This window comes from Ceratotherium simum, chromosome 5 (genome assembly GCF_057802395.1).
Source record: "Ceratotherium simum simum isolate JZ-2026a chromosome 5, ASM5780239v1, whole genome shotgun sequence".
Taxonomy (NCBI): Eukaryota; Metazoa; Chordata; class Mammalia; order Perissodactyla; family Rhinocerotidae; genus Ceratotherium; species Ceratotherium simum.
This window is the reverse complement of record NC_141904.1, coordinates 11,360,839-11,387,487: the sequence shown is the minus strand read 5'-3', so window position 1 is coordinate 11,387,487 and position 26,649 is coordinate 11,360,839. Positions and strand designations below refer to the sequence as shown.

General features: G+C 39.0%; 2 protein-coding genes across 7 annotated transcripts in view; one reads left to right on the top strand and one right to left on the bottom strand.

Moving 5' to 3' along the window:
• Positions 1-14,005, bottom strand: part of ATR (ATR checkpoint kinase) — a 103,389-nt gene extending 89,384 nt beyond the window's left edge. For 3 of the 5 annotated variants that reach the window (XM_087430438.1, XM_087430440.1, XM_087430439.1), the window contains exons 1-3: positions 13,868-14,004; positions 2,961-3,052; positions 1,399-1,548 (exon numbers count right to left, since the gene is read on the bottom strand). In XM_087430438.1, the coding sequence (XP_087286564.1) occupies positions 1,399-1,548; positions 2,961-3,052; positions 13,868-13,926 (301 nt within the window). In that variant the 5' untranslated portion in view covers positions 13,927-14,004. Of the gene's footprint in view, positions 1-1,398; positions 1,549-2,960; positions 3,053-13,867 lie in introns of all 5 variants that reach the window. The other 2 variants (XR_015552153.1, XM_087430441.1) reach the window with 1 other exon arrangement.
• Positions 14,006-26,525: 12,520 nt separating this feature from the next.
• PLS1 (plastin 1) overlaps positions 26,526-26,649 on the top strand; it is a 113,146-nt gene continuing 113,022 nt past the window's right edge. Inside the window, exon 1 of one of the 2 annotated variants that reach the window (XM_014789039.2) lies at positions 26,526-26,636. The gene's annotated coding sequence lies outside the window, so the exon portion shown is untranslated. The remainder of the gene's footprint in view (positions 26,637-26,649) is intronic. The other variant, XM_087430437.1, reaches the window with a different exon arrangement.

Sequence of the window (26,649 nt, the reverse complement as noted above, 5' to 3'; positions counted from 1 at the left end):
TTTAAAGTATAAACTTCACAAACAAAATAGTCTAAAACATTCCCTGTACAATGGAAACATTATAGTAATTTATAATACCAATTTTGGAGACAAAGGTCCTAGCTTTCCACTTACTAGATGTGTGAACTTTTCATTTCTCTGAACCTCTGTAACTTCATCTATGAAAGGGGAATAATGACATCTGCTTTATGGGTTACCGTGAGGATCAAGTAAGATAATATACGTAAAATTCTCAGCATAGAGGCTGAAGTTAAATAACTGCTCAATAAATGCTAGTTATTAACTCCCCTTCAACAAATATTTATTGAGTGATGACTCTGTCACAGGTGCACAAGAACAAATCAGTCACAGTCCTGTCTTCATGAATTCTATAATAAAGTTTCTTGAACTTTTTGACTACAACTAAGAGACACATTTTATATCATGACTCAGTATACATATGCATATTTATTTTATTTAAATATACGAAACAAAAGTTTCATGAAACAGTACTTATTACATGTAATAACCTATGATATTTTCTAGTCTATCGTATTTCATCTTCATAACCCACTAATGGGTCATGACCTGTTGTTTAAAAAACAGTATAGCAAAGAATACAGACAAACAAGCATTTATAATATAGTTTAATAACCACTATGATAGAAGAAATGCAGAACACTCTGTACTAACAAAGCATAAAGAAGGAGCAAGTAAGCCAGTCCTAGGGGCAGGCAGTCAGGAGTAGTGGTCAGAAAAGACTTTTTGGAGGACATGCTATCAAAGCTGAGTCTTGAAATTCAGGCAAAAATTTTAAAATACTCTATGCGTTGTACAGAAAAAAGGGATATTTGCTTTACATCTCTTTGTGAGGAAGCCAATAAAGGGACAAAAGTATTGGAAACAGTAAGGATAAAGCCTAGAAAAAGCTTCAACATCTATAACAGGAGTCAGCAAACCTGTTCCGAAAGGGCCAGATAGGAAATATTTTAGGCTTGAGGGCCATATGGTCCCCATGCCAACTACTCAATGTTGCCTTTGTAGTAGTTACAGACAATACGTAAAAGAACGAGCACGGCTGCGTTCCAATAAAACATTGTTTATAAAAACAGGCAGCCAGCCATAGTTTGCTAATGCCTGATCTAGAAGAAAGTGATTACAAAAACAGAAAAAAGAAAACTGCTAAAGCGTTCGTGGCAAATAAACAAATTTGATTACTTCTGTTCCATTCTGGGTATCTAGATCATAACAAAAGAAAACAGTAAGAATGCATGAAATAAAACTAACCATTATTATTTTGCTCCCTCAATTTATAGCAAATTTGACGAAAATATGTGTAATAATGTATATGTTATATTTCAGAAGAGGGCAGATTTCATAAAACAGATTACAAATGAATGCACAAATAGTAGGACTTACCAATACAACTGCCTTTGGCCTCATTTTGCCCATGGCTTCCATTCACATTTACAAACATAAGTGGGGAGGACTTCATGATATGCTGGATGAAATCAAGCAGCATCACAGAGGTTGGCTGAGAGTCTGTTTTCTTTACAAGTTCTAGAGCAACTAAAACAATAAAAGATTCATTTTAAAGAGTCATGAGAAATTAAATGGCAGTCCTTTTGTTGAGAAACTAGACTTTGGTGAGCAGAATTATGTCCAGCATAGTGCTCATGATAAATTGATGGGGCTAAACACTACAATCCTATCTTTCTAATTTTAAATGTTTAATAATCATGTGCATTCATCTACTATACATCCATTCACCAAACATGTACTGTAGGCCTACACTGCTAAAATCTGAGGATTAAAAAAAGACCCTCACAGGAGGCCCGCCTGGTGGCGTAGTAGTTAAGTTTGTGCTTTCTGCTTTGGAGGCCTGGGGTTCACCAGTTCAGATCCTGGGCGCAGACCTACTCACCGCTCATCAAGCCATGCTGAGGCGGCGTACCACAGAGAAGAACTAGAAAGACCTACAACTAGGATATACAACTATGTACTGGGGCTTCGGGGAGAAAAAAGAACAAGAGGAAGATCGGCAACAGATGTTAGCTCAGGGCCAATCTTCCTTAAAAAAAAAAAAAATACTCCTTGTAATTAAAAAACAACAACAACAAAAACCCTCCCAAGCAGGTGAGGGAGTCAGAAAAATAAACTAATCACTATAGTACAATATGTTAACTGCACTAATCCACAGTAGAGGAAACAAGTGTCTGGGAAGATGCTGTGAAGGAGCTGATTCCTAGATGAGGAGGAACTGGTCAAGCAGAGAGGGGAAGGGCAAGTGGTCTAAACAAAGGGAGTACCATATGAAAACACATCTTGCAAGTATTCAGTAGTCCTTTGTTATTTTTCAGCAACTCATAATTTTACTGATTGAAAAAAGAAAGGCTAAATGACTATTACACGTCATAAAATCTGTGCCAAATTTGGAATTAAACTTATAAACCATGAGCCAAATGCCCTTCCATGTAATTGTAACAGATATGACAAATTTGATACCATCTTGTCAAGTTGGTAATATCTGTCTTTTAGATTGCCACAAACAGGAAACAGTTGATTCAACAACTCACAGAATCTTATTACCTCCCACAAAGTCACCAACTCTTATTTAAAGAGGTTTTTTTAATGGCATTTGCTGTTTCTCAGCCACGGGCACAAAACCTAGCTAAAATAGAGTCCAGATCATTAGAACTGGCCAAATATTTTTTATCTATAATAATATCTCACACAAAGAGGAACTCATAGCAAGCAGCAGAAAAATCTAGATAACAAACAGGAAAACAATTACTTTAAAAGCCTAAATCACATTATGTAACAAGTAATACTGTAAATAACTTGCTTGAAAATAGTAACTATCATAAATACTAACTCTATATCTAAAGCTACATGGATAAAAATGCTAGTATAATGTTGTATATATGGAAAAGAAAACGATTTAAGTTATAAAGTTTATATAAGAAATAATTGTTTCTTACCAACATTTACATCTGTAAGTATTCGGTCAATGAACTGACATAGAATTTGTCTTGGCTTCTGTACAATTGTATTATATTCCTCTGGACTGGCACTGAAATACAAATAAACAGTTTTTAACCCTTAAAGGGACTCACAATTCCATTTGTAAAAATTTTCAAAGGTTGAATTTATCAAATATGTTCAGTTTTAATGTTGACATTCATAATATTCTTCTGTTTAAAAAAGGAAGGAAAATCTAAATACACGTTACCAATTTACAAAGAAAAAAAGAACATGCTAAATGACACCACACGCATAAAATCTGCAAAATCTAGACCTGTCCTGCCCAATATGATAGCTATTATCACATGTAGTTATTGAACACTTGAAATGTGGTTTGTCCAAATTGAGATGTGCTATAATTATACTTATTTTACACAATACACTAATAACCAATTTTATTAGTTAATGGAATATGCTTAACATAAACATATTAAAATTGGATTTTTAATATTTAGTACCAAAAAATGTATCTCATTAATAATTTTACATTAATTACATGTTGAAATAGTAACATCTGGATATATTGAGTTAAATAAAATATATTATTAAAAATTAATTTCACCTTTTTATAATGTGGCTACTAGAAAATTTTCAATTATATATGTGGCTTGCATGATATTTCTATTGAGCAGTGCCGATCTAGACTTCTGGAAAATCTACAGAAGAAAGTTTCCTCAATAAATAAATTCCAAGGGAAAAAAGAGAAGAGGAGAAACCTACAATGAAGATTTAAGAGCCATATCATCCAATTACAATATATGATCTTATATTTGATTCTAATTCAAAAATAAAAACTATTAAGAAACTGTATATGGGGCCGGCCCCATGGCTTAGCGGTTAAGTGCGCACGCTCTGCTGCTGGCGGCCCAGGTTCAGATGGCGGGCGTGCACTGAGGCACTGCTTCTACGGCCATGCTGAGGCCACGTCCCACATAGAGCAACTAGAAGGATGTGCAACTATGACATACAACTATCTACTGGGGCTTTGGGGGAAAAAAAATAAATAAATAAAATTAAAAAAAAAGAAACTGTGTATGACAACTGAGAAAATTTGAACACAGACTAGATATTTGATGTTATTAACAAATTATTTCTTGGTGTGATAATGGTATTGTGGTATGTTTAAAGTCTTTATCCTTTCCAGATAAATACTTATATTTACGGATGAAACAATGTCTGGAATTTGCTTCAAAGTAATTTGAGTTGAGAGCACGAGGGCCACAAATTGATAATTGTTGGGTGAAATGGGAAATCAATATAGCATTTTCCCTTTTTTTGTTTGAAATTTTCCACAATAAAATTTTAGGGAAAAATACATACATTGAATCTTATGACTAATCAAGAAAAGGTAATATTAAGAGGAGATATAATAATTAAGCAGAGAAATGGTACCCTAGAATCCTGAATGAATTCAACTTGAGCTCCATATTCTGGTGTAAACCACCACGGAACAGAATATAAGAACACAGCAGAAAGTCTGTTCCACCACATAGGATGAGGAATCATAGTCATTCATGTAACCAACAAACATTTATTGAGTACATATAATGTGCCCCATAATACATTAGAAGCTACTGTTGGGAAGGTGAAAGACACAGCTTAGTTGGGGAGACTGGTAAGCCAATCTAGCCTTCTATCCAGGGTGGATTGTGAGGCCATTCACCAAAACAGTTAACACAGGAGGAAGCAAAGGTTTGGGGAGAAAAAAAAACGAGTTTTAGAAATACTGAGTTTAAAGTCTCAAGGGAACAAGTGGGATGTCAAAAAGATTGTTGGAATTACAGTTCTAGACCTCAAGAACTATCTAGCCTAGAGATATAAATTAAGTATCATTATATAATAATACCTATCAAACAAGGTTAAACACATTGTATTATTTCACATTTCATAAGCAATAAGATACAGATATTAATCCTTAATTTGCATATGAGGAGAATGATGCTCATAGAGATTATATAAGCTACCATTACTAGAGCTAGTAGTAGTAGAAGCCTTGGATACGAATGCAAATGCAATAAACAATAAGAAAGCCAAAGAGAGAACCCTAAGTTAAGGTTAAAGGAGCCATGAAGGAAAAAGGGAAAGAGGGTCAGAGAAACAGAAAGAAAAACCATGAGAGATGTGTTCTAGAAACTAAGGAGGTTAGAATTTCAAGGAGGGAGCAGTCAACAGGATCAAATAAAGGTAGTTTGTTAAAATGTCCTTTGGATATATATTTTTTTATTATGTTGAAATATGCTTAACAAAATTTAACATGTTAACTATTTTTAAGTGTACAGTTCTGTTGCATAAGTACATTCACATTATTCTATACCATCACTACCATCTCTCTCCAGAACTTATTCAACTTCCCAAACTGAAACTGTACTCATTAAACAATAACTCCCCATTTCCCCTTCCCCCCATCCCTGGCAACCGCCATTCCACTATCTGTCTCTATGAATTTGACTACTTATGTCATATAAGTTGAATCTTTTATTTGTCCTTTTGTGACTGACTTATTTCACTTAGCACAATGTCTTCATAATTTGTCCATGTTGTAGCATGTGTCAGAATCTCTTTAAGGCTGAATAATCCATTGTATGTATATACCATTTTGTTTATCCATTCTTCCCTCCAAAGATACACGGGTTGCCTTCACCTTTTGGCTACTGTGAATAATGTTCCTATAACACTGGTGTACAAATATATGTTCCAGTTCCTTTCAATTATTTTGGGTGTATTCCTAGGAGTGGAATTGCTGGATCATATGGTAATTCTATGTTTAATTTTTTGAGGAACTCCCATATCGTTTTCCACAATGGCCGTACCATTTTATATCCTCAACAGCAATGTACAAAGGTTCCAATTTCTCCTCCTCCTCACCAACACTTGTTATTTTCTGTTCTTTTTTTAATAGCAGCCATTCTCATGGGTGTGCAGTTGTATCTCACTCTGGTTTCAATTTGCATTTCCCTAATGATTAGTGATGTTGAACATCTTTTCATGTGCTTTTTGACCATTTGTCTTTCTTCTTTGGAGAAATGTCTATTCAAGTCCTTTCTCTGTTTATAAACCAAGTTGTTTTTTGTTACTGACTTGTAGTTAATATTATATTCTGGATATTAACTCTTATCAGATATATGATTTGCAAACATTTTCTCTCATTCCACAGGTTGTCTTTTCACTCTGTTGACATAGTCCTTTGATGCACAAAATTCTTAATGTTGATGAAGTCTAATTTATCTATTTTTTCATTTGTTGTCATGCTTTTGGTGTCATATCCAAGAAATCACTGCCAAATCCAATGTCATGAAACTTTTCCCCTATGTTCTCTTCTAAGAGTTTATAGTTTTAGCTCTTACATTTAGGTCTTTGATCCATTTTGAGTTAATTTTTTTTATGTCCTATGCATTTTAAAGTTTTAGTGTATAGGTGAAGGCAGAAGCCAGATTGCCAGGGGTTGAAAAGCAAATGAAATGTGAATATTGAGAATGCATGCTCTTTCTAAAGCTTCAACCATGAAATGAAGAGAAGAATTGAGATTAGTGGTAAGTAAAGGAATATATGAGGTCAAAAGGGTTTCATTTTGTTTTTTTCCCTTAGGATGGAGAGACTCAGCAACTGATACTTGAAACTTGGCTTTCCTTCCTGGGACCACGCACAAGTGAAGAGATAATCCTTGGATAGGAGAATTATCATCCAGGTGATAATTATGAATGCACATTCATTAACATAAGAGGAAAGGATGAATATGGATGCTAATAATTTAATAAATTCAAAAGGCAAATAAAAACAAAAGGCAAATAAAATTCAAAAGGCAAATAAATTCAAAAAGCAAATAATATGGTTACTACTTTTGCACAAAAGTAGCCATATTATGACAAGATCTCTTGCTTCAAGGAATTCAGGTCAGTTGCTGAGGAGAGGGGAGGATTAAAAAATAATTTTAAGCAAGTGTCATATACACCCAAAGAAGGAAATAATTAACTGCCTAGAGGATTCATGGAAGGCTGTGTATAAATGATTAGCTCAGTCCATCACTTCTAGTGACAAAACAGCAGAGGATGGAGTAGGTAACCTGGTTATTTAAAAAGAATGAAATTATATATTTCATATAAGTAACATAAATCTACATAGCACTGTAAATTGCATATATATTTTGCCACTTACTATCTCAAACAATGCTAAAAGAATGCTAAAAGAAAAAATGAGAATATCAATTGTTTTCTTGATTATTCAATCACAAAGTCCAATCCTAATTGATTAGATACAGAATTCATGGCATTTACAGCTAATAAGCGCCATGACAGAACTGGTCTTGGTACATAGAAATTAAAAAAAACTTCTGTTGAATGAACGAATGGTTCATAAGAATCTTCCTGAATCTTGTGGCTCCTCCCTTCAGACAGTCAATGTATAACCTTCTGGATCTATGGAGTATTCACTTATTCTCTGCCACCGGATCATAAGCTCCTAGAGATGAGACACTGTTTTCTTTCTCTATGTATCCCCCACAGCACCACTAGACCTTAAGCTCCTACAGGAGAGAAAATGTGTTTTACTTCTCTTTGCATCCCCTATACCACCCAGAATGTGTCTTGCTTGACAGGAAAACCACTAAGTTACTGAAATTAACAAATATTTACAAGTAATATAAGCCCTAGGTATATAGAATCAAAGAACAAGTAATATTTGTTATGTGAAAGCAAAAAAACTTGGTGCTATTTATCTTATTATTTAAACTAGCACTGGCCAAAATAAATATAACGCAAGCCACATGTGTAATTTTAAATTTTGTAGTAGCCATGTTAAGAATGTAAAAAGGAACAGGTAATTTTAATCATAACAATATATCCAAAATATTATTTGAACACCAATACAAAAATTATTTTTTATTTTTATGCCAGTAACATTGGTTCATAACATTGTATAAATTTCAGGTGTACATCATTATACTTCTATTTCTGCACATATTAAATCATGTTCACATGTTCACCACCCAAATACTAATTACAATCCATCACCACACACATGTGCCTAATTATCCCATTAGCCCTCCTCCCTCCCCACTTCCCCTCTGGTAACCACAAATCCAATCTCTGTCTCTGTGTTTGTTCGTTGTTGTTTTTATCTACTACTTGATGAGTGAGATCATATGGTATTTGACCTTCTCCCTGTGACTTATTACACTTAGCATAATACCCTCAATGTCCATCCATGTTGTCACAAATGGCTGGATTTCATCGTTTCTTATGGCTGAGTAGTATTCCATTGTGTGTATATACCACATCTCCTTCATCCATTCGTCCCTTGATGGGCACTTAGGTTGCTTCCAAGTCTTGGTTATTGTGAATAATGCTGCAATGAACACAGGAGTGCATGTATCTTTACACGTCGGTGTTTTCATGTTCTTTGGATAAACAGCCAGCAGTGGAATAGCTGGATCATATGGTAGTTCTAGCCTTAATTTTTTGAGGAATCTCCATACTGTTTTCCATAGTGGCTGCACCAGTTTGCACTCCCACCAGCAGTGTATGAGAGTTCCCTTCTCTCCACATCCTCTCCAACACTTGTTGTTTCCTGTCTTGCTAATATTAGCCATTCTGATGGGCATGAGGTGATATCTTATTGCAGTTTTGATTTGCATTTTCCTGATAGTTAATGATGTTGAACATCTTTTCATGTGCCTGTTGGCCATCTGTATATCTTCTTTGGAGAAATGTCTGTTCAGGTCTTTTGCCTATTTTTTAATCGGGTTGTTAGTTTCTTTGTTGTTGAGATGTATGAGTTCTTTATATATTTTGGAGATTAACCCCTCATCAGATATATGGTTTGCAAATATCTTTTCGATATAAAAATTATTAACGAGATCATTCACTTTGTTTTGTACAAAGTCTTTGAAAACCACTGTGTATCTTACATTTACAGCACATCTCAATTTAGATTAGCCACATGTGAAATGGTCAATGGCCACATATGGCTAATGGCTACCATATTATAGGACGTCGCAGATTTAAATATAACAAAAAATTTTTAAAGTCTTAAACTACAAGGTAACATAAATTGTTTTAGACAAAGTCAGGAGATTTTGTCATAAACCAAGTGTAATTTGGCAAGTGTCATTTAAAAATGTGAATGAGGAGGTGTGTGGGGGAGGGGAACCAGGATGGTGGGTAGTGGTCAGAGTTTCCTATAAAGTTTAATTTTGTATAAAGATAACGCATTCATATGTTGTCTAATCTTTAAAAATCAGTTTTTTAAAAAGGTGAATTGATTATCATTCATTAGATGTACTATCAGAATAAAGAAACTCATGGGACAGTGAGCATTTCTTATTTTGCAACTTCTACCTTGGAACTGAGCTAAGAGGGTATACTTTTTCAAAAGTATACTGGAATATTTGAGTGGAAATTTAAGTATCACATTGAAGCTTGGATACATTTAGCAAACACTTAAGCACCTCCTCTGGGGCAAGCATCAAACAGCAGGATAACCAAGATGCCACGATCTGCCCTAAAAGAATTTGTAGATTAAAGGACAAAAAAGTAAAAAGTAACAAGTAATTTTAACACAGCATAGTTAAGCATTAATAGAGCCAAGATAGGACACAAGAGGGACACCCAGCCCTGAGCAGGGTCTATCAGTCAAGGCTCCCTGGAGAAGGTGATACAAAGCTGAGTCCCTACAGGTAAAATAAAGGAAAGAAGGAGGGTATTCCAAGCAGAGGAAACACCACGTGCAAAGGCTCAGGAACAAGCACCAGCCAAAGAACATAGGATGCTCTAGAAACTGTAAGAGGCTGTATGTGGCTAAAGAAGAGGGAGGCAGGGGCCGGCCCAGTGGCGCAAGCAGTTAAGTGCAGGCGCTCCGGTGCAGCGGCCCGGGGTTCGCCGGTTCAGAACCCCGGGCGTGTACCAACGCACCGCTTGTCAAGCCATGCTGTGGCGGCCTCCCATATAAAATGGAAGAAGATGGGCACAGATGTTAGCCCTGGGCCAGTCTTCCTCAGCACAAAAAGAGAAGGATTGGCAGATGTTAGCACAGGGCTGATCTCCTCACAAAAAACAAAGAAGAGGGAGGCGGTAATTGGAGATGAAGCTGAAGAAGAAAGAAGATAAGGTCAAAGCTCAAAGGACCAACTAAGAAGTTTGGATTTTGTACTGAAGGCAATGAGACACTGAAAGTTTCTAAGCAAGGGAGTGAAGATTAAGCATGTTTTTAAAACATCAATTCAATTATGTTATTTCCCTGTTTAAAACATTCCAATGGCTTCCCATTACACTTAAAATCTAACTCCTATTCCGGCCTGCAAGGTGCTAAAGGATCTGTCCCGTACCTACTCCTCCATCCTTAACTAATACCATTTCCCTCTTTGTTCTCTATGTTCCAGGCTTCTTCCTATTCTTTAATTTAAAGCAGGCTCATTCCCACCTAGGGAACCTTTGTACTTCCTACTCCATCTGGAGCACTTCTCCCAGCTTCACATGACCAGCTTCTTCTCACCATCCAAATCTCCTCTAGTGGTTAACGTTGCTGCTCCCCAGTCCCTCATCTCCCTCCCACTGTCCCATTTAATATTTTAATAGCAATATCACTATCTGAAAATATCTTGTGATTACAAAGCAATTTTAAACAGGAAGGTCACAGAACGCTTCTCCAAAATGACATCTGAATGGAACCAGCCAGCGTTCAGAGAGAAGAAATAGCAGGTGCAAAAGGTTGAATGACCTTGGTGTATATGAAAAATAAGGCCAATGCCATTGGAGTAGAGTGAGTAAGAAAGGGATACAAGGCCACGAGGTCAGAGACAGGCACAGGCTAGATTATGCAGGACCTTAGAGACCTTGGTAAGGAGTTTGGATTTTATTCCAAGTGTGCTGAAAAGCCAAAGCAAGGTTTTGAGCAGGGGAGGAATGTTATATAATCTACAATATGATTTATAGTTGTAAAAATCACTTTGCTGCTAAATGGGAAATCTGTAGTAAGTGGGTAAAAATGGAAATGGAGAGATCAGCTGAGAGGTTACTGTAATAGTCCAGATCAGAAATTATGGTGATAGCAGTAGAGATGGTGAGAAGTGTATTTTTTTGTGTGCATGTGAGGAAGATCAGCCCTGAGCTAACATCCGTTGCCAATCCTCCTCTTTTTGCTGAGGAAGATTGATCCTTGGCTAACAACCGTGTCCATCTTCCTCTACTTTATATGAGACGTCGCCACAGCATGGCTTGACAAGTGATGCATCGGTCCGCGCCCAGAATCCCGGCCTGTGAACCCCGGGCTGCCAAAGCGGAGCACGAGAACCTGACCTTTAGGCCACTGGGCCAGCCCCCAGAAGAGTATTTTAAAGGTAGGGTTGACAGGACTTGCTGATGGATTGAGGGATAAGAGAAAGAATCAGGGCTAACTCCTATGCTTTTGGTTGGTACATACACAATAACCTGGGGAAGGAACAGGTTTAAGGACAGTAAATCAGGAGTCCTGCTTTGGATATGTTAATTTTCATTTCCAGGTGTAGATGTTGAGTAAGCAACCTAACATATATCTCTGGGCTAGAGATAGAAATTTGGGAGTTATCAGCATATTGATGATATTTAAAGCACTGGGACTAAAGTTACTTAGGAAGAGAGTGAAGATGAAAAGAGGACCAAGGAAATAGCCCCAAAGCACTTAGAGAGTCAAGAATGATTCCCAGATTTCTGGTTTGGAAAAATGAGTGAACATGGTATCATTTACTGAGATATCCCTACCTCAGTGAATGAGAAGAATTAAAAAAAAAAAAAAAAGCTTGGGGAGACTTGGATATGTGGAGAATTTGTACTGGATATGCTGAATCTCAACTGCACATATAACACCCAGGTAAAATTGCTAGTATATAGTTCTCTATAGTGCTACAGGAGATAGATATGGTTTGGAGAAACACACTTGGAGTCGTCAAACAGCAGATGGTAGGTGAAGGCAGGAGAGTGGATGAGATCACCAGAAAGACTTTGCAGAGAAAAGAGTGCTAACAGCAAACAACAGAGGAGCAAAATTTAGCCCTGAGAGACAGAGGAAGAGGAGCACACACATTAGAACAGTGACATTTCGCTTTTTTCCGAAATCTAATTGTCGTAGTCAATTAAGGAAAAAAAATTGGGGAGAAGAGGCCTTGATGGTATGACTCTGAAGTCTAGCTCCGATAACTGTTGTCTCTCTGACTTTGATTCCTCAATCTCTGTGACTCAGTTTCTTAACAAATAGTGATAATATTTGCTTCATTCTATATCATGGAGCTACCGTGATATTGAATAAGCTTGAATGAAGCAGTTGCAATGAAAAAGTCATGACAATTAAAAACTAGTATTAGACATTTCTCTTTGGATCAGTTTTTCTATTCTTTCTCTTAGAATGGCTACAAATGAATGAAATGAAAGGTAACACAAGCTCTATTATGAAAGAGACTGTAAATAAATCCAAGATGCTATTATTTTTATTAACAAGTCTCAGAGGAAGAGAGAATAGGGAAGAGAAGTATTAACTGATTAGTTAATTCTACATGAAAGCAAAGTAGGGAAAACACACTGAGCTTCATGCTGAGCTTGAATAACCAAATGTGTCCATCAACTAACTAAAATGAGCACTTGTATTCATCTTTTAGAAAGCTAGACGTTACCCGACTAAACGTTAACACAATGTGTGCTTGCAACATGCATGCAAAGAAAAATTCACACACACACAGAGGATGATTCAGTTAAGACAAGCATGGTCTTTTCATTTAGCCCCTTATTTACGTAATTGAGGAAGACTAAACGTCCTTGTATGGCCAACAAGTGGAGGTGAACACAACTGCACCGCGAGTAGAAAGGCAATTAAATATCCCAGGGGCTTAACCACCGTTTTGACTTCGTTTGTGCTAAGTTTTCCAACAGTTTAAGAAACTGGAAAGCAGCTATTCCAATGGGTAGTTCCAGTGCAGTGGTGGTACAAGCCCACTTATTTCTTGTTCACAGTGGGTTACAATATTAAAAAAAACAAACAAAACCCCTGCCTTCTAGTCTCGAGGCCTGTTTGAAGGACGGCCGCGTGGATTAAAGGGGACAGGAGCCATCAACACTCTCCCCTCTCTTCCGGCAGGACACTGGTTCACAGGATGTTACTCTTGGATTTACAGAAAACAAGCTTTTGCAAGTGAAACAATATTACATTGTCTTCAGATTTTGGCAACATCCTGTGCACTTTCCATTTTGTGGACGTTGCGGCCGATCCCCGGCATTTGACTAAAATAACGGATTGGCGACCGGGTGATCAATACCAAAGGGGTCCCATCTTCAGAACGGCCTATGGTTTCACCTCGAAAATAGAAACTACCTTTTCGAGCAACTGGCCTGCCTTACACAAAATCAGAACCAGCGATTTTTTCTGTTAAGGGCAGTTTGGGTCAAAACATAAAGCTAAAAACCCAATTCCTCCACGAGCGATCCTAAAGACTAGAAACTGGGGAATGTCTACGGGTCAAGTCCCTCATCTAAAAGGAGAGAGGCTTTCGAGAAGCGAGTGAGTGGAGTCAAGTGACCAGAAAAGTGGTCGAAGGGACACTTCCCCCCAGCTGCAGAGGGCAGCCCCGGCTGGGGACGAGCGCCCTCGCGCCGCTGAGGTAAAGTGCGGCCGGCAGACGCCTCCCTCCCCTCGGCCGGGCTTCCCGCAGGTCCTTGGAGGCGCCCCGCGTCACCTGAACCGCCCCTCTGAGGGGAAGCGCTCCGGTCCGCCGCGGAGCATCTCCCCAGGGGCCGGGGCGGAGGGGATCGGAGCCCGGACGCGCGCGGCAGGGGACGGAGAGCACGTGAAACGCCGGCCGGGCCGGCGGGGAAGGACCTGGGATCCAGGACTGCCGGGCTCGCCCTACCTGCCCAGCTCCCGCAGGGCGGGGATCATGGACGCCAGCTCCAGGCCATGCTCGCCCATGCTGAGGACGCGCGGCACTCGTCAACGACGCCGATGCGGACTGCCGGCGTCTCCACAGCTACTCCGGTGGGAAGCCGCGGCGCCCGACGGGAACTCGCGGGGTCCAAAACTTCTCCCGGAAGCCGCCGCCGGCCCCGCTCTGGAGGCGGTATTTCGTTTCCGCATAGGACCCGGGGGAAGCCGGGAGGCAGAAAGGGGCGGGGCGAGCCGGTGGCGCGCGCTGCGGCCAACTTTCCCCGCGCGGGTTCCGGGTTAGCTCGGCGCGCTGCGGGGGCGGGGTTCGCCGAGCTTGGGTTTTAGCGGCTGCGCTCCGTGCCTCCTAGCCTAGAAGGCTCAGCGAAGCGAGACCCGCGGATCTCGGGGAGAAAGGCGCTTGGCGGGCCCCAGCCCAGACTCGGTCGCATCACAGGTGTGAGAACTGAGACGATTCAGCGAGTCAAGGCCACCACTAAGGCCCTCAGGTTCCTCATTTTCCTACCGCTCTCCTGGCATCCTTGCTGAGAGATGCGGGGCAACGGGTGGGATCCTCCCTGTCCTTTCTGTTTCAGCAGCTTTTTTCAACTTGAAGTCACTCTTCGGTTTCCTTGAGGATTCTCCTAACCTTTAATATTTCAAAAGGAATTGAATTGTATTTATGTGTGTCTCATCAGATCAGCAGCAGTACACTGAATGTCACCGTTACGGGTGTCTACCACCGACGATTTAATTTTTAAAGTAAATCAATGCATTCTGGCTGTAGACGTTTTCTAGCTCAGCCCAATTTGCTTATTCGAAAGATGGCCATCATAAGAGACTGTTAACATGTAAAAATTATGTATTTAATCAGGCAAAGCCGTGCAGTGTGCTTACCTTTGTTCTTTGGCACATGAGGAGAATTGTTGATGCAGTATCTAAAAAAATCAAAGTGATGGAATGACAGCCAAATATGCGCCTGCCTCAGGGATTTGGCATTTGCTGTGTACCCTCTACCTTGACCTTGAACACCCCTCTCCCATCGCCCCTCTTCAGACGTTTGCTGAAATGTCACCGGAGAGCCTCCTGTAGACCTGCACACACGCTCACACTGTGTTTTCCCCTCTATCCTGCTTTATTTTTCTTCATAGCACTTGGAAGCAAGCGATGTATTACATACTGTTTTATCGACTGTCTCCTCCAATTAGAATGTAAGCTCCTTGAGAGCAGGATCTTGTTTGTTTTTTTCACTGCTTAGATACCCAGGACCTAAAACAGTGCCTGGCACATAGTTGGTGTTCAGTAAATATCTGTTAAGTAGTTGAATGCCAAGGTGGAAAGAACGTAAGATTAGGAGTTAGAGGGCCTGCGCAAGTTCTCATTCCATCTGCTAGAAACGATATTACCTCGGGAAAGTTACTTAACCTCTCAGACTTCGCTTTTTCATCTATAAAATGAGATTGATGATATCTGCCTCACATGATTATGGTAAAGATTAGAATACCATTTCTTAGTTAAGATGAATGAAATATACAACACATGCCAACAAGGATGAATCCTGAAAACGATATTGAGTGAAAAAAGCAAATTGCAAAGGGATACATAATATTATTATATAACTTACATACCATTTTAAAACCACAAAATAAGACTTTGTGTGTTATGTATACATTCATATACGATAAAAGTATAAAAACATGGTTGGGAAGGATGTACATCAACGCCAGGAGAGTTGTACCTCTGAAAAGAGAGAGAAGGAAATGAAATGATGAGGTTTCAACATATCTGTGAGGGTTTTCTTTTAATAGGATCTGAATTAATCATGACAAATTTAACATTTGGTATATTTGGGTGAATGTCATATTACTATTTTTATCTGTATGGTTAAGATATCCCAAAATGTATAAAAAATAAATATGCTTTTTAAAGCTTAAGTTAGACAACACATATGAAAAACAATTTATCAACTAAAAAGTAACAAATGTTAGGTATTATTTTTAGATCATATGAAGAAAGATTGTAAAAATTACAATGTTATATGGGAGGCAATAGCGGAATAGCATTGTAATTCTAAAACGCAGTGTAAACCCCTAAATGTTAGAAACAATAGAGCTTTGCGAATCCAGTTTAATTCAAAAAGTGATTTTTGTGCAAGGTATTGTGTTAGGTACTTCTGTGACACAAAAATGAGTAAGACAGTTTCAAATAGTATACAATCTGGATGTAGAAAGGGTATGATGAGAACCCAGAAAATTAAAAGCAAAGCAACATCTATGAATGCCATAAGAGAGATATGAACAGCATGCACTGGAAAAATAGAGGAGGCGGCTGGCCCTGTGGCCTAGTGGTTAAGTTCTGTGCGCTCCACTTTGGTGGCCTGGGCGTGGACCTACACCACTTGCCAGTGGCTGGGCTGTGGCTGTGACCCAGGTACAAAATAGAGGAAGATTGGCAACAGATGTTAGCTCAGGGCGAGTCTTCCTCAGCAAAAAAAAAAAAGAAAAATAGAGGAGGGAGAGATCATATCTACTCCAGTGGAAAGGAGGTGGATCAGGAAGGGGCTCAAGGAGAATGTGGCACCACATCTGAGATGAGATGTGAAAGATGAGCAGGACTTGAAGAGACAAAGATTGGAGAAAGGACTATATTCTAACTAGAGGCAGCACTATGAACAAAAAGCATACTGAGGGAGAGAAGAGTGGTCCAGTTTGGCTGGTGTTAGGAAACATTTAGAGTCGTCCGACTGAGACGCTTCTACAGACCTCAGTGAGCAATGGAGAGGCACTGGAAGATTTTATATAAAGAGCGACACTGTCAAAGCTACACTCAAATCTAGCAGGAAGGTGCGGGACAGAATAAAAGGAGGTGGTAGGTCATTTAGAGAATCAAACTTCTTTAGCAGTGTATCAATAAAGGAGCAATTGATGTCATTCCAAGCAGATATCCTCCCTCCAGTAGCCATATGCGTCTCTCCTCCACCAAACTTTTTGAATTTTTCATACAGGCTGACTATATTTCCTCATCTACCACTCAGTCCTAACCTACATACACCATACTCTTTGCCCTGTTCGCCCCCTCTTAAACACCTCTCACCAAAGTCACCAATGATTTTCATACGGCTAAATCCAAAAGATGCTTATCAGTTCTTTCCTTTCTTGACCTCTCAGTAGCATTTGACAACATAGACTAATGCCTCCTTCTTGGAACACTGACTTCCTTTAGCCTACAAGATTCATTCTCATGTTAGCAACACTTCCTTTGCCATCCCCTTAACTGTTGGTATTCCTCGGAATTCTAACTTAGCTTCCTTTTTCTTTTTTATGCCTAGGTGACCTCATTCACTCTTAAGGCTTCAATGAACTTTCCACCTGCTGGACACTCCCAAATTCTTTGCTTCTGCTCAGATCTCTCTCTGAGCTTTATATTTCATATGTCTACCTTCCTACTGATTTTTTTTCCCTTGAATTTCTCCCAGGCACTTTATTTTTGTTTAACTTTTTATTATGGAAAGTTTCAAATATATACAAAAGTAGAGAGAATAAAATAAGGAACCCCCTTATGCTCATCACCCAGCTTCACCAATCAGCATATGGCTGCTCTTTGTTTCCTCTATAACCACCCCTCCCATTGCCCCTCTCCCTAATTGGATTATTTTAAAGAAAATCCCAGACATCATATCAATTTTTCTGTAAATACTTCAGTTCATATCTTTAAATGGTAAGGACTCAATTCTACCTCCTAAATATCAAACCTATCCACTTCCCTCCAAATCCTATTACCACCATTCTAGTTTCAGATAATCACTGTCTCTTGCCCAGATTACTTCAGCAGTGTTGTAGGTTGCCTCTCTTCCTTTGGGCTTTTCCCTCCAATCTATTCTCTGCACTGCGAGTTTCCCAACTTTTTTTGATCACTCAACAATATTGTTGAAATTTTAAAAGTATGCACTCTAATATGTGCATATTTATTTATTAACCATATATATTTATTACTATATTTTAATATACATATAACTCATGATAATGTAAATTTGGACATAGTACAACTGTTGATTGGTTCCTGTCTTCCTCTCACCGCCCCCTGCCCTTTTATCATTTGGTGTGGTGGAGTGTGAAGGGAGAGTGAGGCAGGAAGAAGAGAGGCTGAGGTGGGTCCCAGTGTCCTTGGGACGTTAGTATTTCCTAAGCCCCAGTGTCCCAGATCAAGTCAACCAAGGGGCACCAACCAATGTCCTCCTGGAAGTTTCGTACAGCATGTATATGGAATTGTCCCCATTGTTGATTAAACTAGGATGGGAAATGACCATCAGGTGGCACCACAACCCAAGTGAGACCAAGATGCAGTTGGTTCTCAGTCAGATGCCCAAACTCCTGGCTGCCTAGCTCTGCAAGTTCCATCATGATGCATTGGATTTTTTTTACCCATTTATGGTATTACGTGAGGATTTTACTGTATAATTCACATTATAGTATAGATTAAAATAGAAATATTCAAGGAATGAGATAAAAAATATGAACAATTTTATAAGCTTCTTTCTGTACCTGAATGGTTCAATGTACACCTCCTTGGTACAGTTATACTCAATAATTTGCATTTAAATACTTTTTAAAAATTATTTATTAATAGTTTGCATTTTTAATAATTTCTAAAAATTTGCTCCTAGGTGATGCTCATGTTGTTTGGAGTTCTACACAGCAGACGGAGCAACCTTTTCAAAACCTAGATATGATTATGCCATTCCCTGCTTCAGCAGTTTGACTGTGTTGAATATTGTCAGACAGATTAATGGGTAGAAAGGGGCACATGTCTGTTGGTTTTCATTGGATAAAGCTGCAATTAACAGACCAACATAACCATAAGTCAACATCCCGAAACTTAATAAAGCAGAATAAATGATCCTGTACAGCCAAACTGCACTGATGCACTTGTCCCATTTAGTAGACACACTGCAAAAATCCATTACCAAACCTATCTAGTTCTTGTAGAGGAACTTATTTAAGAAACTTAAAAGTAAAGCTATTTGCCTTCCTATCCATGTGACAGTTTCACATCTACCAAGGCTATGTTATACTACTAGGACTCCACTGTATTTGGAGATGATTCAGAAATAGGGACATGGACTAATTTCCCCTGAGTCTAGGAGATTTCTATCTCGGTAATGAATTATTGTCATTTACATAGCTCAGGTGCCAAGTATGACCCCAAGATTATATCATATTTGTTTGAATGGTAGTGATTATTTGCATTTGCAATCATTTTTACTTTCCTCAAAATATTTTCATCTGTTTCATCTGCTGTTATCCTCCTAGTAGCTCTATAATGTAAATAAAGCACGAGGAGAGGGGTTTCTGAGTTTTCAAACTTGAGCATGCATCAGAATCACCTGGAGGGCTTCTGAAAACAGATTCTTGAGCCCCAGTCCTAGAGAGTCTGAGTCAATGTGTCTGAAAGGGAATGCAATAATTTCCATTTTTAACAAGCTCCTAGTTGATGATGGTGCTACTTGTCCATGGACCACACTTTGAGTTAGTACTGTTTTAGAGCAGTGATTCTTAACCTTGGCTACACATTGAGATTATGTAGATGGAAACTTTTAAAAAGTATCTGGGCCCTCCCAGAGATTCTGATTTGTTTGGTTTGGGGTAAGGCACTTATATGTATTTGGTTGCATTTCTCTACTTACCAGCAAGTTCAAGGATCTACTCATATGTCTTATTAATCATTTAGATTTCTTTTTCTGTAAATTACCTATTCAGTATTTTATCAGTTTTAATTTGGTTGTCTTTTTATTGATTTATAGGAGCATTTTAATATATTATGAATATTAACCCTTTTCTGATTTATATTCTGAGAATTTCTTAGTCTGTCATTTGGCTCTTGTCATACAGAAATTTTAATTTTTATTATATCAAATCAATCCATCTTTTCCTTTATGGCTTCTGGGTTTTGAGTCTTGCTTAGAAATGTTAATCCCAAGGTTAAAAGTGTTCTTCTGGGGGCGGCCAGGTAGTGTAGTAGTGAAGTTCACACGCTCTGCTTCGTGGCCCGGGGTTCTCAGGCCCGGATCCCAGGCTCAGACCTACGCACCGCTTATCAAGCCATGCTGTGGCAGGTGTCCCACATATAAAGAGGAAGATGGGCACGGGTGTTAGCCCAGGGCCAATCTTCCTCAGCAAAAAGAGGAGGATTGGCAACAGGTGTTACCTCAGGGCTACTCTTCCTCACCAAAAAAAAAAAAAAAAAAAGTGTTCTTCTGTACTTTTTACTAAGATTTTTGTACTTCAGTTTCCTAGTGTTCATTTTCTCATTTATTGATTGATCATTTTTGAGTAAGACAGTTTGTTTCCCAGATGGGTAGTGCATTTGTCAGGATTGAAGTCCCTTTTGCTAGTTAAGAATAAAGAGGTTTCTTAAGAGATATAGATAATATACAGAATCTATGGGAGAAATAGACTTCATCATGAGAACCCAAGAACTCCCCAAATTACCTGTCAAGGCAGTTGCTAACTCTGTAAGGACTGGGAAGCTGCCAAAAGAGAATCATACCCTGCCTCTCTCCTCAGGCGATTCAGTTTTCAACGAGTCTTACATGACTTGGTGAAGCCTAAGTCATATCTGGAACCCCAGCTATAAGTGAATCTGGGAAATGTAGTTTTTGGCTTTCCAGGAAGGCATCTAAGAAAAGAGTTGGGGCGATCCACAGTATCTGTTACTGACTAGTCTGTCATTTTCCCCTTATTTTGATATGCCATCGTTTTCATAAGTATATCATAGACAAAAAGATATTTGGGGACAATCAGCAGTCTGCCACACTCCACGGCTCTTTTTCTGTTTTCCATCTGTTTCAGTTACTGTTGTACATGATTTTATTTTTTTCAAATAAGGATGGGCAAGGTGTGGGGGGAGGATGGAGAATGCAGTAAGCTGCCCCATATCATCCTTCTATGCCCTAAAGCCATATTTTCCCCAATGCCTGTTAGGCTGACTTCATTCTGGGATAATTGTTCAGCTTGATCTTCCAGTTCATAATTGCTCATCATCTGTGTCTATTCTGAAATCTAGCCCATCCATTTAGTTTTTTTATCTCAGTTATCAAAATTTTAAATTCCCAAATAACTAGTTAAACTTTCTGTACATGTGACATCTTCTCATGTTTCTCTGAAGGTATTAATTATACTTTTCAAATGGCTTCTTCTGACTGTTCTCTAGTTCTATTTTCTCTAATATTAGTTGTAGAAATGCTTCCTCTCTCATGGTGATTTTTTCCCCTAAATGTGTGATAATGTTTAGTTATCTGTTCAGTTTTGTATTTTAGAATCTCTCTTCACTTTGCACTTTTATTAACTGTAGCCGTCCTCTGCCAGTTTGGGGTAAGGAACAGTACTCGCAAGGCAAGGATGTGTTGGTAGCTCATCCTCAAGGTGTGGGAGACTTGTGTTCTTGCTGAAAGTTTGTAGCTACCTGGGCCACAATTTAGAACCAGTTGGGGAAGAGAAAGTTGTTGACTGACCTAGCTACTCTAAACCTCTTTCCCCAATTACTCTTGCTGACAAGCACCTCAGTGCCCTCTTCCCCACTGTTAACTGTTAACTTGGATCTGTTAACTTGGAGCTTGCACATCTTCCCCTAAGCTGCTCCTTCCTTGGCCTTAGCCACCTTCTCTGTATGGTTTGAGCTGAACTTTCCTTCCATTTTGTTCTTCTGAGATGTGATCTTTTTTTTTTTTTTTTTTTTAAATTTTTTGTTTATTGCAGTAACATTGGTTTATAACATTGTAAAAATTTCAGGTGTACATCATTGTACTTCTATTTCTGCATAGATTACATCATGTTCACCACCAAAATACTAATTACAACCCATCACCACACACATGTACCCAATTATCCCTTTCACCCTCCTCCCTCCCCCCTTCCCCTCTGGTAACCACCAATCCAATCTCTGTCCCTATGTGTTTGTTTATTGTTGTTATTATCTACTACTTAATGAAGGAAATCATACGGTATTTGACCTTCTCCCTCTGACTTATTTCACTTTGCATCATGCCCTCAATGTCCATCCATGTTGTCACAAATGGCTGGATTTCATCGTTTCTTATGGCTGAGTAGTATTCCATTGTGTATATATACCACAGCTTTTTATCCATTCGTCCCTTGATGGGCACTTAGGTTGCTTCCAAGTCTTGGCTATCGTGAATAAGGCTGCAATGAACACAGGGGTGCATGTACCTTTACAAATTGGTGTTTTCAAGTTCTTTGGATAAATACCCAACAGTGGAATAGCTGGATCATATGGTAGTTCTATCGTTGAGTTTTTGAGGAATCTCCATACTGTTTTCCATAGTGGCTGCACCAGTTTGCACTCCCACCAGCAGTGTATGAGAGTTCCCTTCTCTCCACAACCTCTCCAACACATGTTGTTCCCTGTCTTGTTAATTATAGCCATTCTGACGGGCGTGAGGTGATATCTCATTGTAGTTTTGATTTGCATTTCCCTGATAGTTAGTGATTTTGAACATCTTTTCATGTGTCTGTTGGCCATCTGTATATCTTCTTTGGAGAAATGTCTGTTCAGGTCTTTTGCCCATTTTTTAATTGGGTTGGTAGGTTTTTTGTTGTTGAGATGCATGAGTTCTTTATATATTTTGGAGATTAAGCCCTTATCAGATGTATGGTTTGCAAATATCTTCTCCCAATTGTTAGGTTGTCTTTTCGTTTTGTTGATGGTTTCCTTTGCTGTGCAGAAGCTTTTTAGTTTGATGTAGTCCCATTTGTTTATTTTTTCTATTGTTTCTCTTGCCCGGTCAGATGTGGTGTTTGAAAAGATGTTGCTAAGACTGATGTCAAAGAGCGTACTGCCTATGTTTTCTTCTAGAACTTTCACAGTTTCAGGTCTTACATTCAAGTCTTTAATCCATTTGGAGTTAATTTTTGTGTATGGTGTAAGGTAAGGGTCTACTTTCATTTTTTTGCATATGGCTATCCAGTTTTCCCAACACCATTTGTTGAAGAGACTTTCTTTTCCCCATTGTATGTTCTTGGCTCTGAGATGTGATCTTATCTGCATTGTCTTTTCACAACATTTCTGGTTTGTTGATGGCAATTTTTCTTATTTTGTAGGATACTTTTTACTTTTAAAAGGTATCTTCTCTACCATTTCATGGGATTTTGTGTGGTAAGTAGGGTATAGGTGTGTGTGTGTGTGTGAGAGAGAGAAAGAGAGATTTTTTTTGCATTATTTTCTGCCTTCTTATTTCTCAGATTATTCTTTTCTCCTCCAAATGATGTAAAAACAAATAAAGCCAGAATTGAACTTAATCTTGGCCTTTTTCACCTATATTTTTCTTCTCTATTCCCTTTATTCTGGGGAAAAAAGGCCAAAAAAGTAAATGTGTTACCACCATACTTCCTAGTGTTATCCAGTGTCATTCAAAATGCACCTGCTTTTCCTGAAATGAGAGGTAAAATTGGTGCCCATAAATAGCAGCTGATTTCAGGATTAGCATCACGGGCTGGGTGATAGTTGGGTATTGTTGTTATGAGCATTTTAGAAACTATCAGGCTCCGGGGAACTAACACTAACCATATTCACAGAGACCAACTTTATAACCAAGAATGCTTGTTTTTTTTATTTAGAGTATGGGATATATTATAACTTTGCAGGGACTACTTGTGATAACACAAATTTGGAGCTGGACTTGAGTTGGAATCCTTGCTCCACCATTCATTTACGCTTTCTGTAACTTAATATTTCTGAATCTCCACCATTGTCCTTGTGAGCATTAAATGAGATAAGGAACATTAAACTCTTGGCACAGCAGCTAGCACACAGAAAACATTGAGTAGACATTCGAGATGATGATGAAGATGATGATGGTGGTGATCACCGGCATTCTGCTCTTTATGGCCCCCTTCCTAGTATCAATGAGCCTGGGAAAATAAATTAATAATCCAGAAGGATCCTTGGGAAGTGAAATCAGCAAATATTGTCTTTATATAAAATACAGTTTTCAATTAGTCTTCATTTAGTTGTGTTATTATGAGAAAAATAATATTTTGTGTCTCAGTTTTCTTACCTATAAAATGAGGATAACTTAATAGGGTTGTCATGGATATTCAATGAGAAAACATTGTAAAGTGCTTAAAACACTTATTGGTACATGGTAGGGGCTCAATAACTCTTAGCTATGTTGTTATTAATATTTATTCTTGCTAGTAATATCATATTACCAATATTTTATACAAGCTTTAGAAGAGCCGGAAAATTATCCCTGTTTCAATTTAAGTTGGTGATTTTATCTTTTTCGACCAATAGTTGGAACATATGATTGGACATAAATTCATATGATAAACAAATATTTAAAATTGAGATTATTCTGGAAGGACTGGAACATATGGTTACTATAAAGTGTATACTTTTGATGACCAGAATACTTGTGCCCACCAAATACAGCATCTTTTCTCTGTGAATTCTTCCTACCTGATGCCATTACTTCTGTTGCTTTCAAACTGTTGCTCTTTTAATTATCAGTGGAACCCTTTTATCAAATAAAATCTCAGAGGATACCGCAACATGGAAGTAATAGTGTGCTGGCTGGACTGGAGCCCTTGCCCAGATCCCTGCTCATTTATCATCTCCATGACACCCCAGGCTCCTAGAAACACAGTTTGAAAACCTTACTGCTCACTGGTAGTGATACCCTCAGTTCAGCAGGTAACAGTTTTCTTTATAATTATTATGCACTGGTTGTGCATTTCTAATGATATATACTGTTTACTGTTTTATATTTGGGAGATACTTTTGGGAAATACTTCAGTTTTACCAGCAATACATTTACAAATCACATCTTGGGGTTGATTACTTTTAGAGATGGGTTATTCCAGACATTTTATACTGATTATTTTTAGCTTTCTCTACAGAGGGTGATTTTTTTTTTTTTTTTTTGCCTTCCTTCCAAATCAGGTTATAACATATTTAGAGTCTACACTTCCTCATGAACTTATCTTGGTCAATATTCCCACTAAATAAAGAGTTCATAGGAGTATTTGATTAAAGTTTTTCTTATCAACTTTATTGGGGAATAATTTATGGAAAATAAATTTCATAAATTTAAAGTGCACAATTTTGATAGTTGTATACTCCTGTGAAATCACCACTATCAAGACAAAATTTCCATCATCCCCAAAAGATTTTTACTGCCCCTTTACAGTCCATCCCTCCTCCTCCCCTGGCTCCAGGCAATTACTGATTTGCTTTTTGTCACTATAGGTTAGCTTGGACTTTATAAAAATGGAATCATACATTTGTCTCTGGCTTCTTCCACTCAGCATAATGATTTTAATATTTATCCATGCTGAAGCCCACATGTGCAATTCTTTTCTTTTTTTGTTGAGTAGTATTCCATTGCATAGATGTACCACAAGTTGTTTATGCGTTCACTTGTTGATGGACATTTGGTTTCCTTCTGGTTTGGGGCTGTTGTGAAAGAAAGCTGCTATGAACATTCATGTTCAAGTCTTAGTGTGAACATATGTTTTAATTTCTCTTGGGCAATACCTTAGAATAGAATGGCTGGGTTATATGGCAGATGTGTGTTTAACTTTTCAAGAAAAAATTTGTGAGAACTTACATACTCAACTCCTTCTGTATATATGGGCTCAGATAAGGATATTAAATCCACTGATTTCTCTAGGTGGAAGGCAGGGAGCTTTATCCTCTCCAGCCTTGGCTGGCCTACTTCCACATTTAATTGCTGATCAATTCCTTTGGGTTCTTAAAATAATTTCAACATCCTTCTTTCTTTTCCATCTCTCCAGCCCTACTGATACCATCTCAGGATTTCTTGGGTACCTGTTTTGTACCCAGTACTGTGCTAGGCACTAAGGGGGCACACAGGACTTTGAGTTAAACGGGCAGCAGAATAGGGACCCCCCTCCGGTTGCCTGGACAGAGCTGGAGGGACCTCAACTACAGATCATACTACAGGCAAAGTGTGTGAGAACTCTTGAGGCTGCATTCCATTCACTTGACTCACGTGTTAAAGGGCATATTCAACCTTTGTTTGAGTGTGAGCTGTAGTTATTTATTTATTTATTTATTTAAACAGTTGTGGCTGTCAAATGAAGAGGAACTGTTACGAGAAATCCCAAAAGGGAGAGGGGGAGAGAAAACTTGACTCCTTTAATACCAAACATCTTTTCTCTTGACCAGTGATTTGCAAAGTGTGGTACTGGAACCTACTAGCGCCAGTTTCCCCTGAGAAAATATTAGAAATGCAAATTGTCGGGCCTCACGCCAGACCTCCTGAATCTGAAACTCTGAGTGTGGGATCTGTGTTTTAACAAGCCCTCCAGGTGACTCTGATCCACGCTCAAGTTTGAGAACCACTGTGCTAAGCTCATTCCAAGGGTGTAAGTGGTCGTCTTTAGGCTTGGAGGAGCGTACGTCCTGGGTAACCGTGGGCGGTAGGGAGAACGTTACCGCAGCGCCCATCCACCTCTCCCCGTCGCCTCTCCCAGCACCTGCAACTCCGGTTCCCCCCTCAGGCAGAACCCAGGCTCTCGGCCTCAGGTCCTCTTCCCTAGGAGCCGCAGCCAAAACCCGGCAAGCGGATTCCGAGCTGGCTGGCGCAGGTGCCGGCTGGGCATGCGTAGTGGCGCGAGCGCAGCAGCTCGGCGGGCGCGGCGGGGAGCGGCAGAGCGGCCGTGCGGGCGCTGGGGTCCGGAGCGCGAGCTGCGGCCAGGGCAGGACGAGCGCGGCAGGTACGGGGCGCGG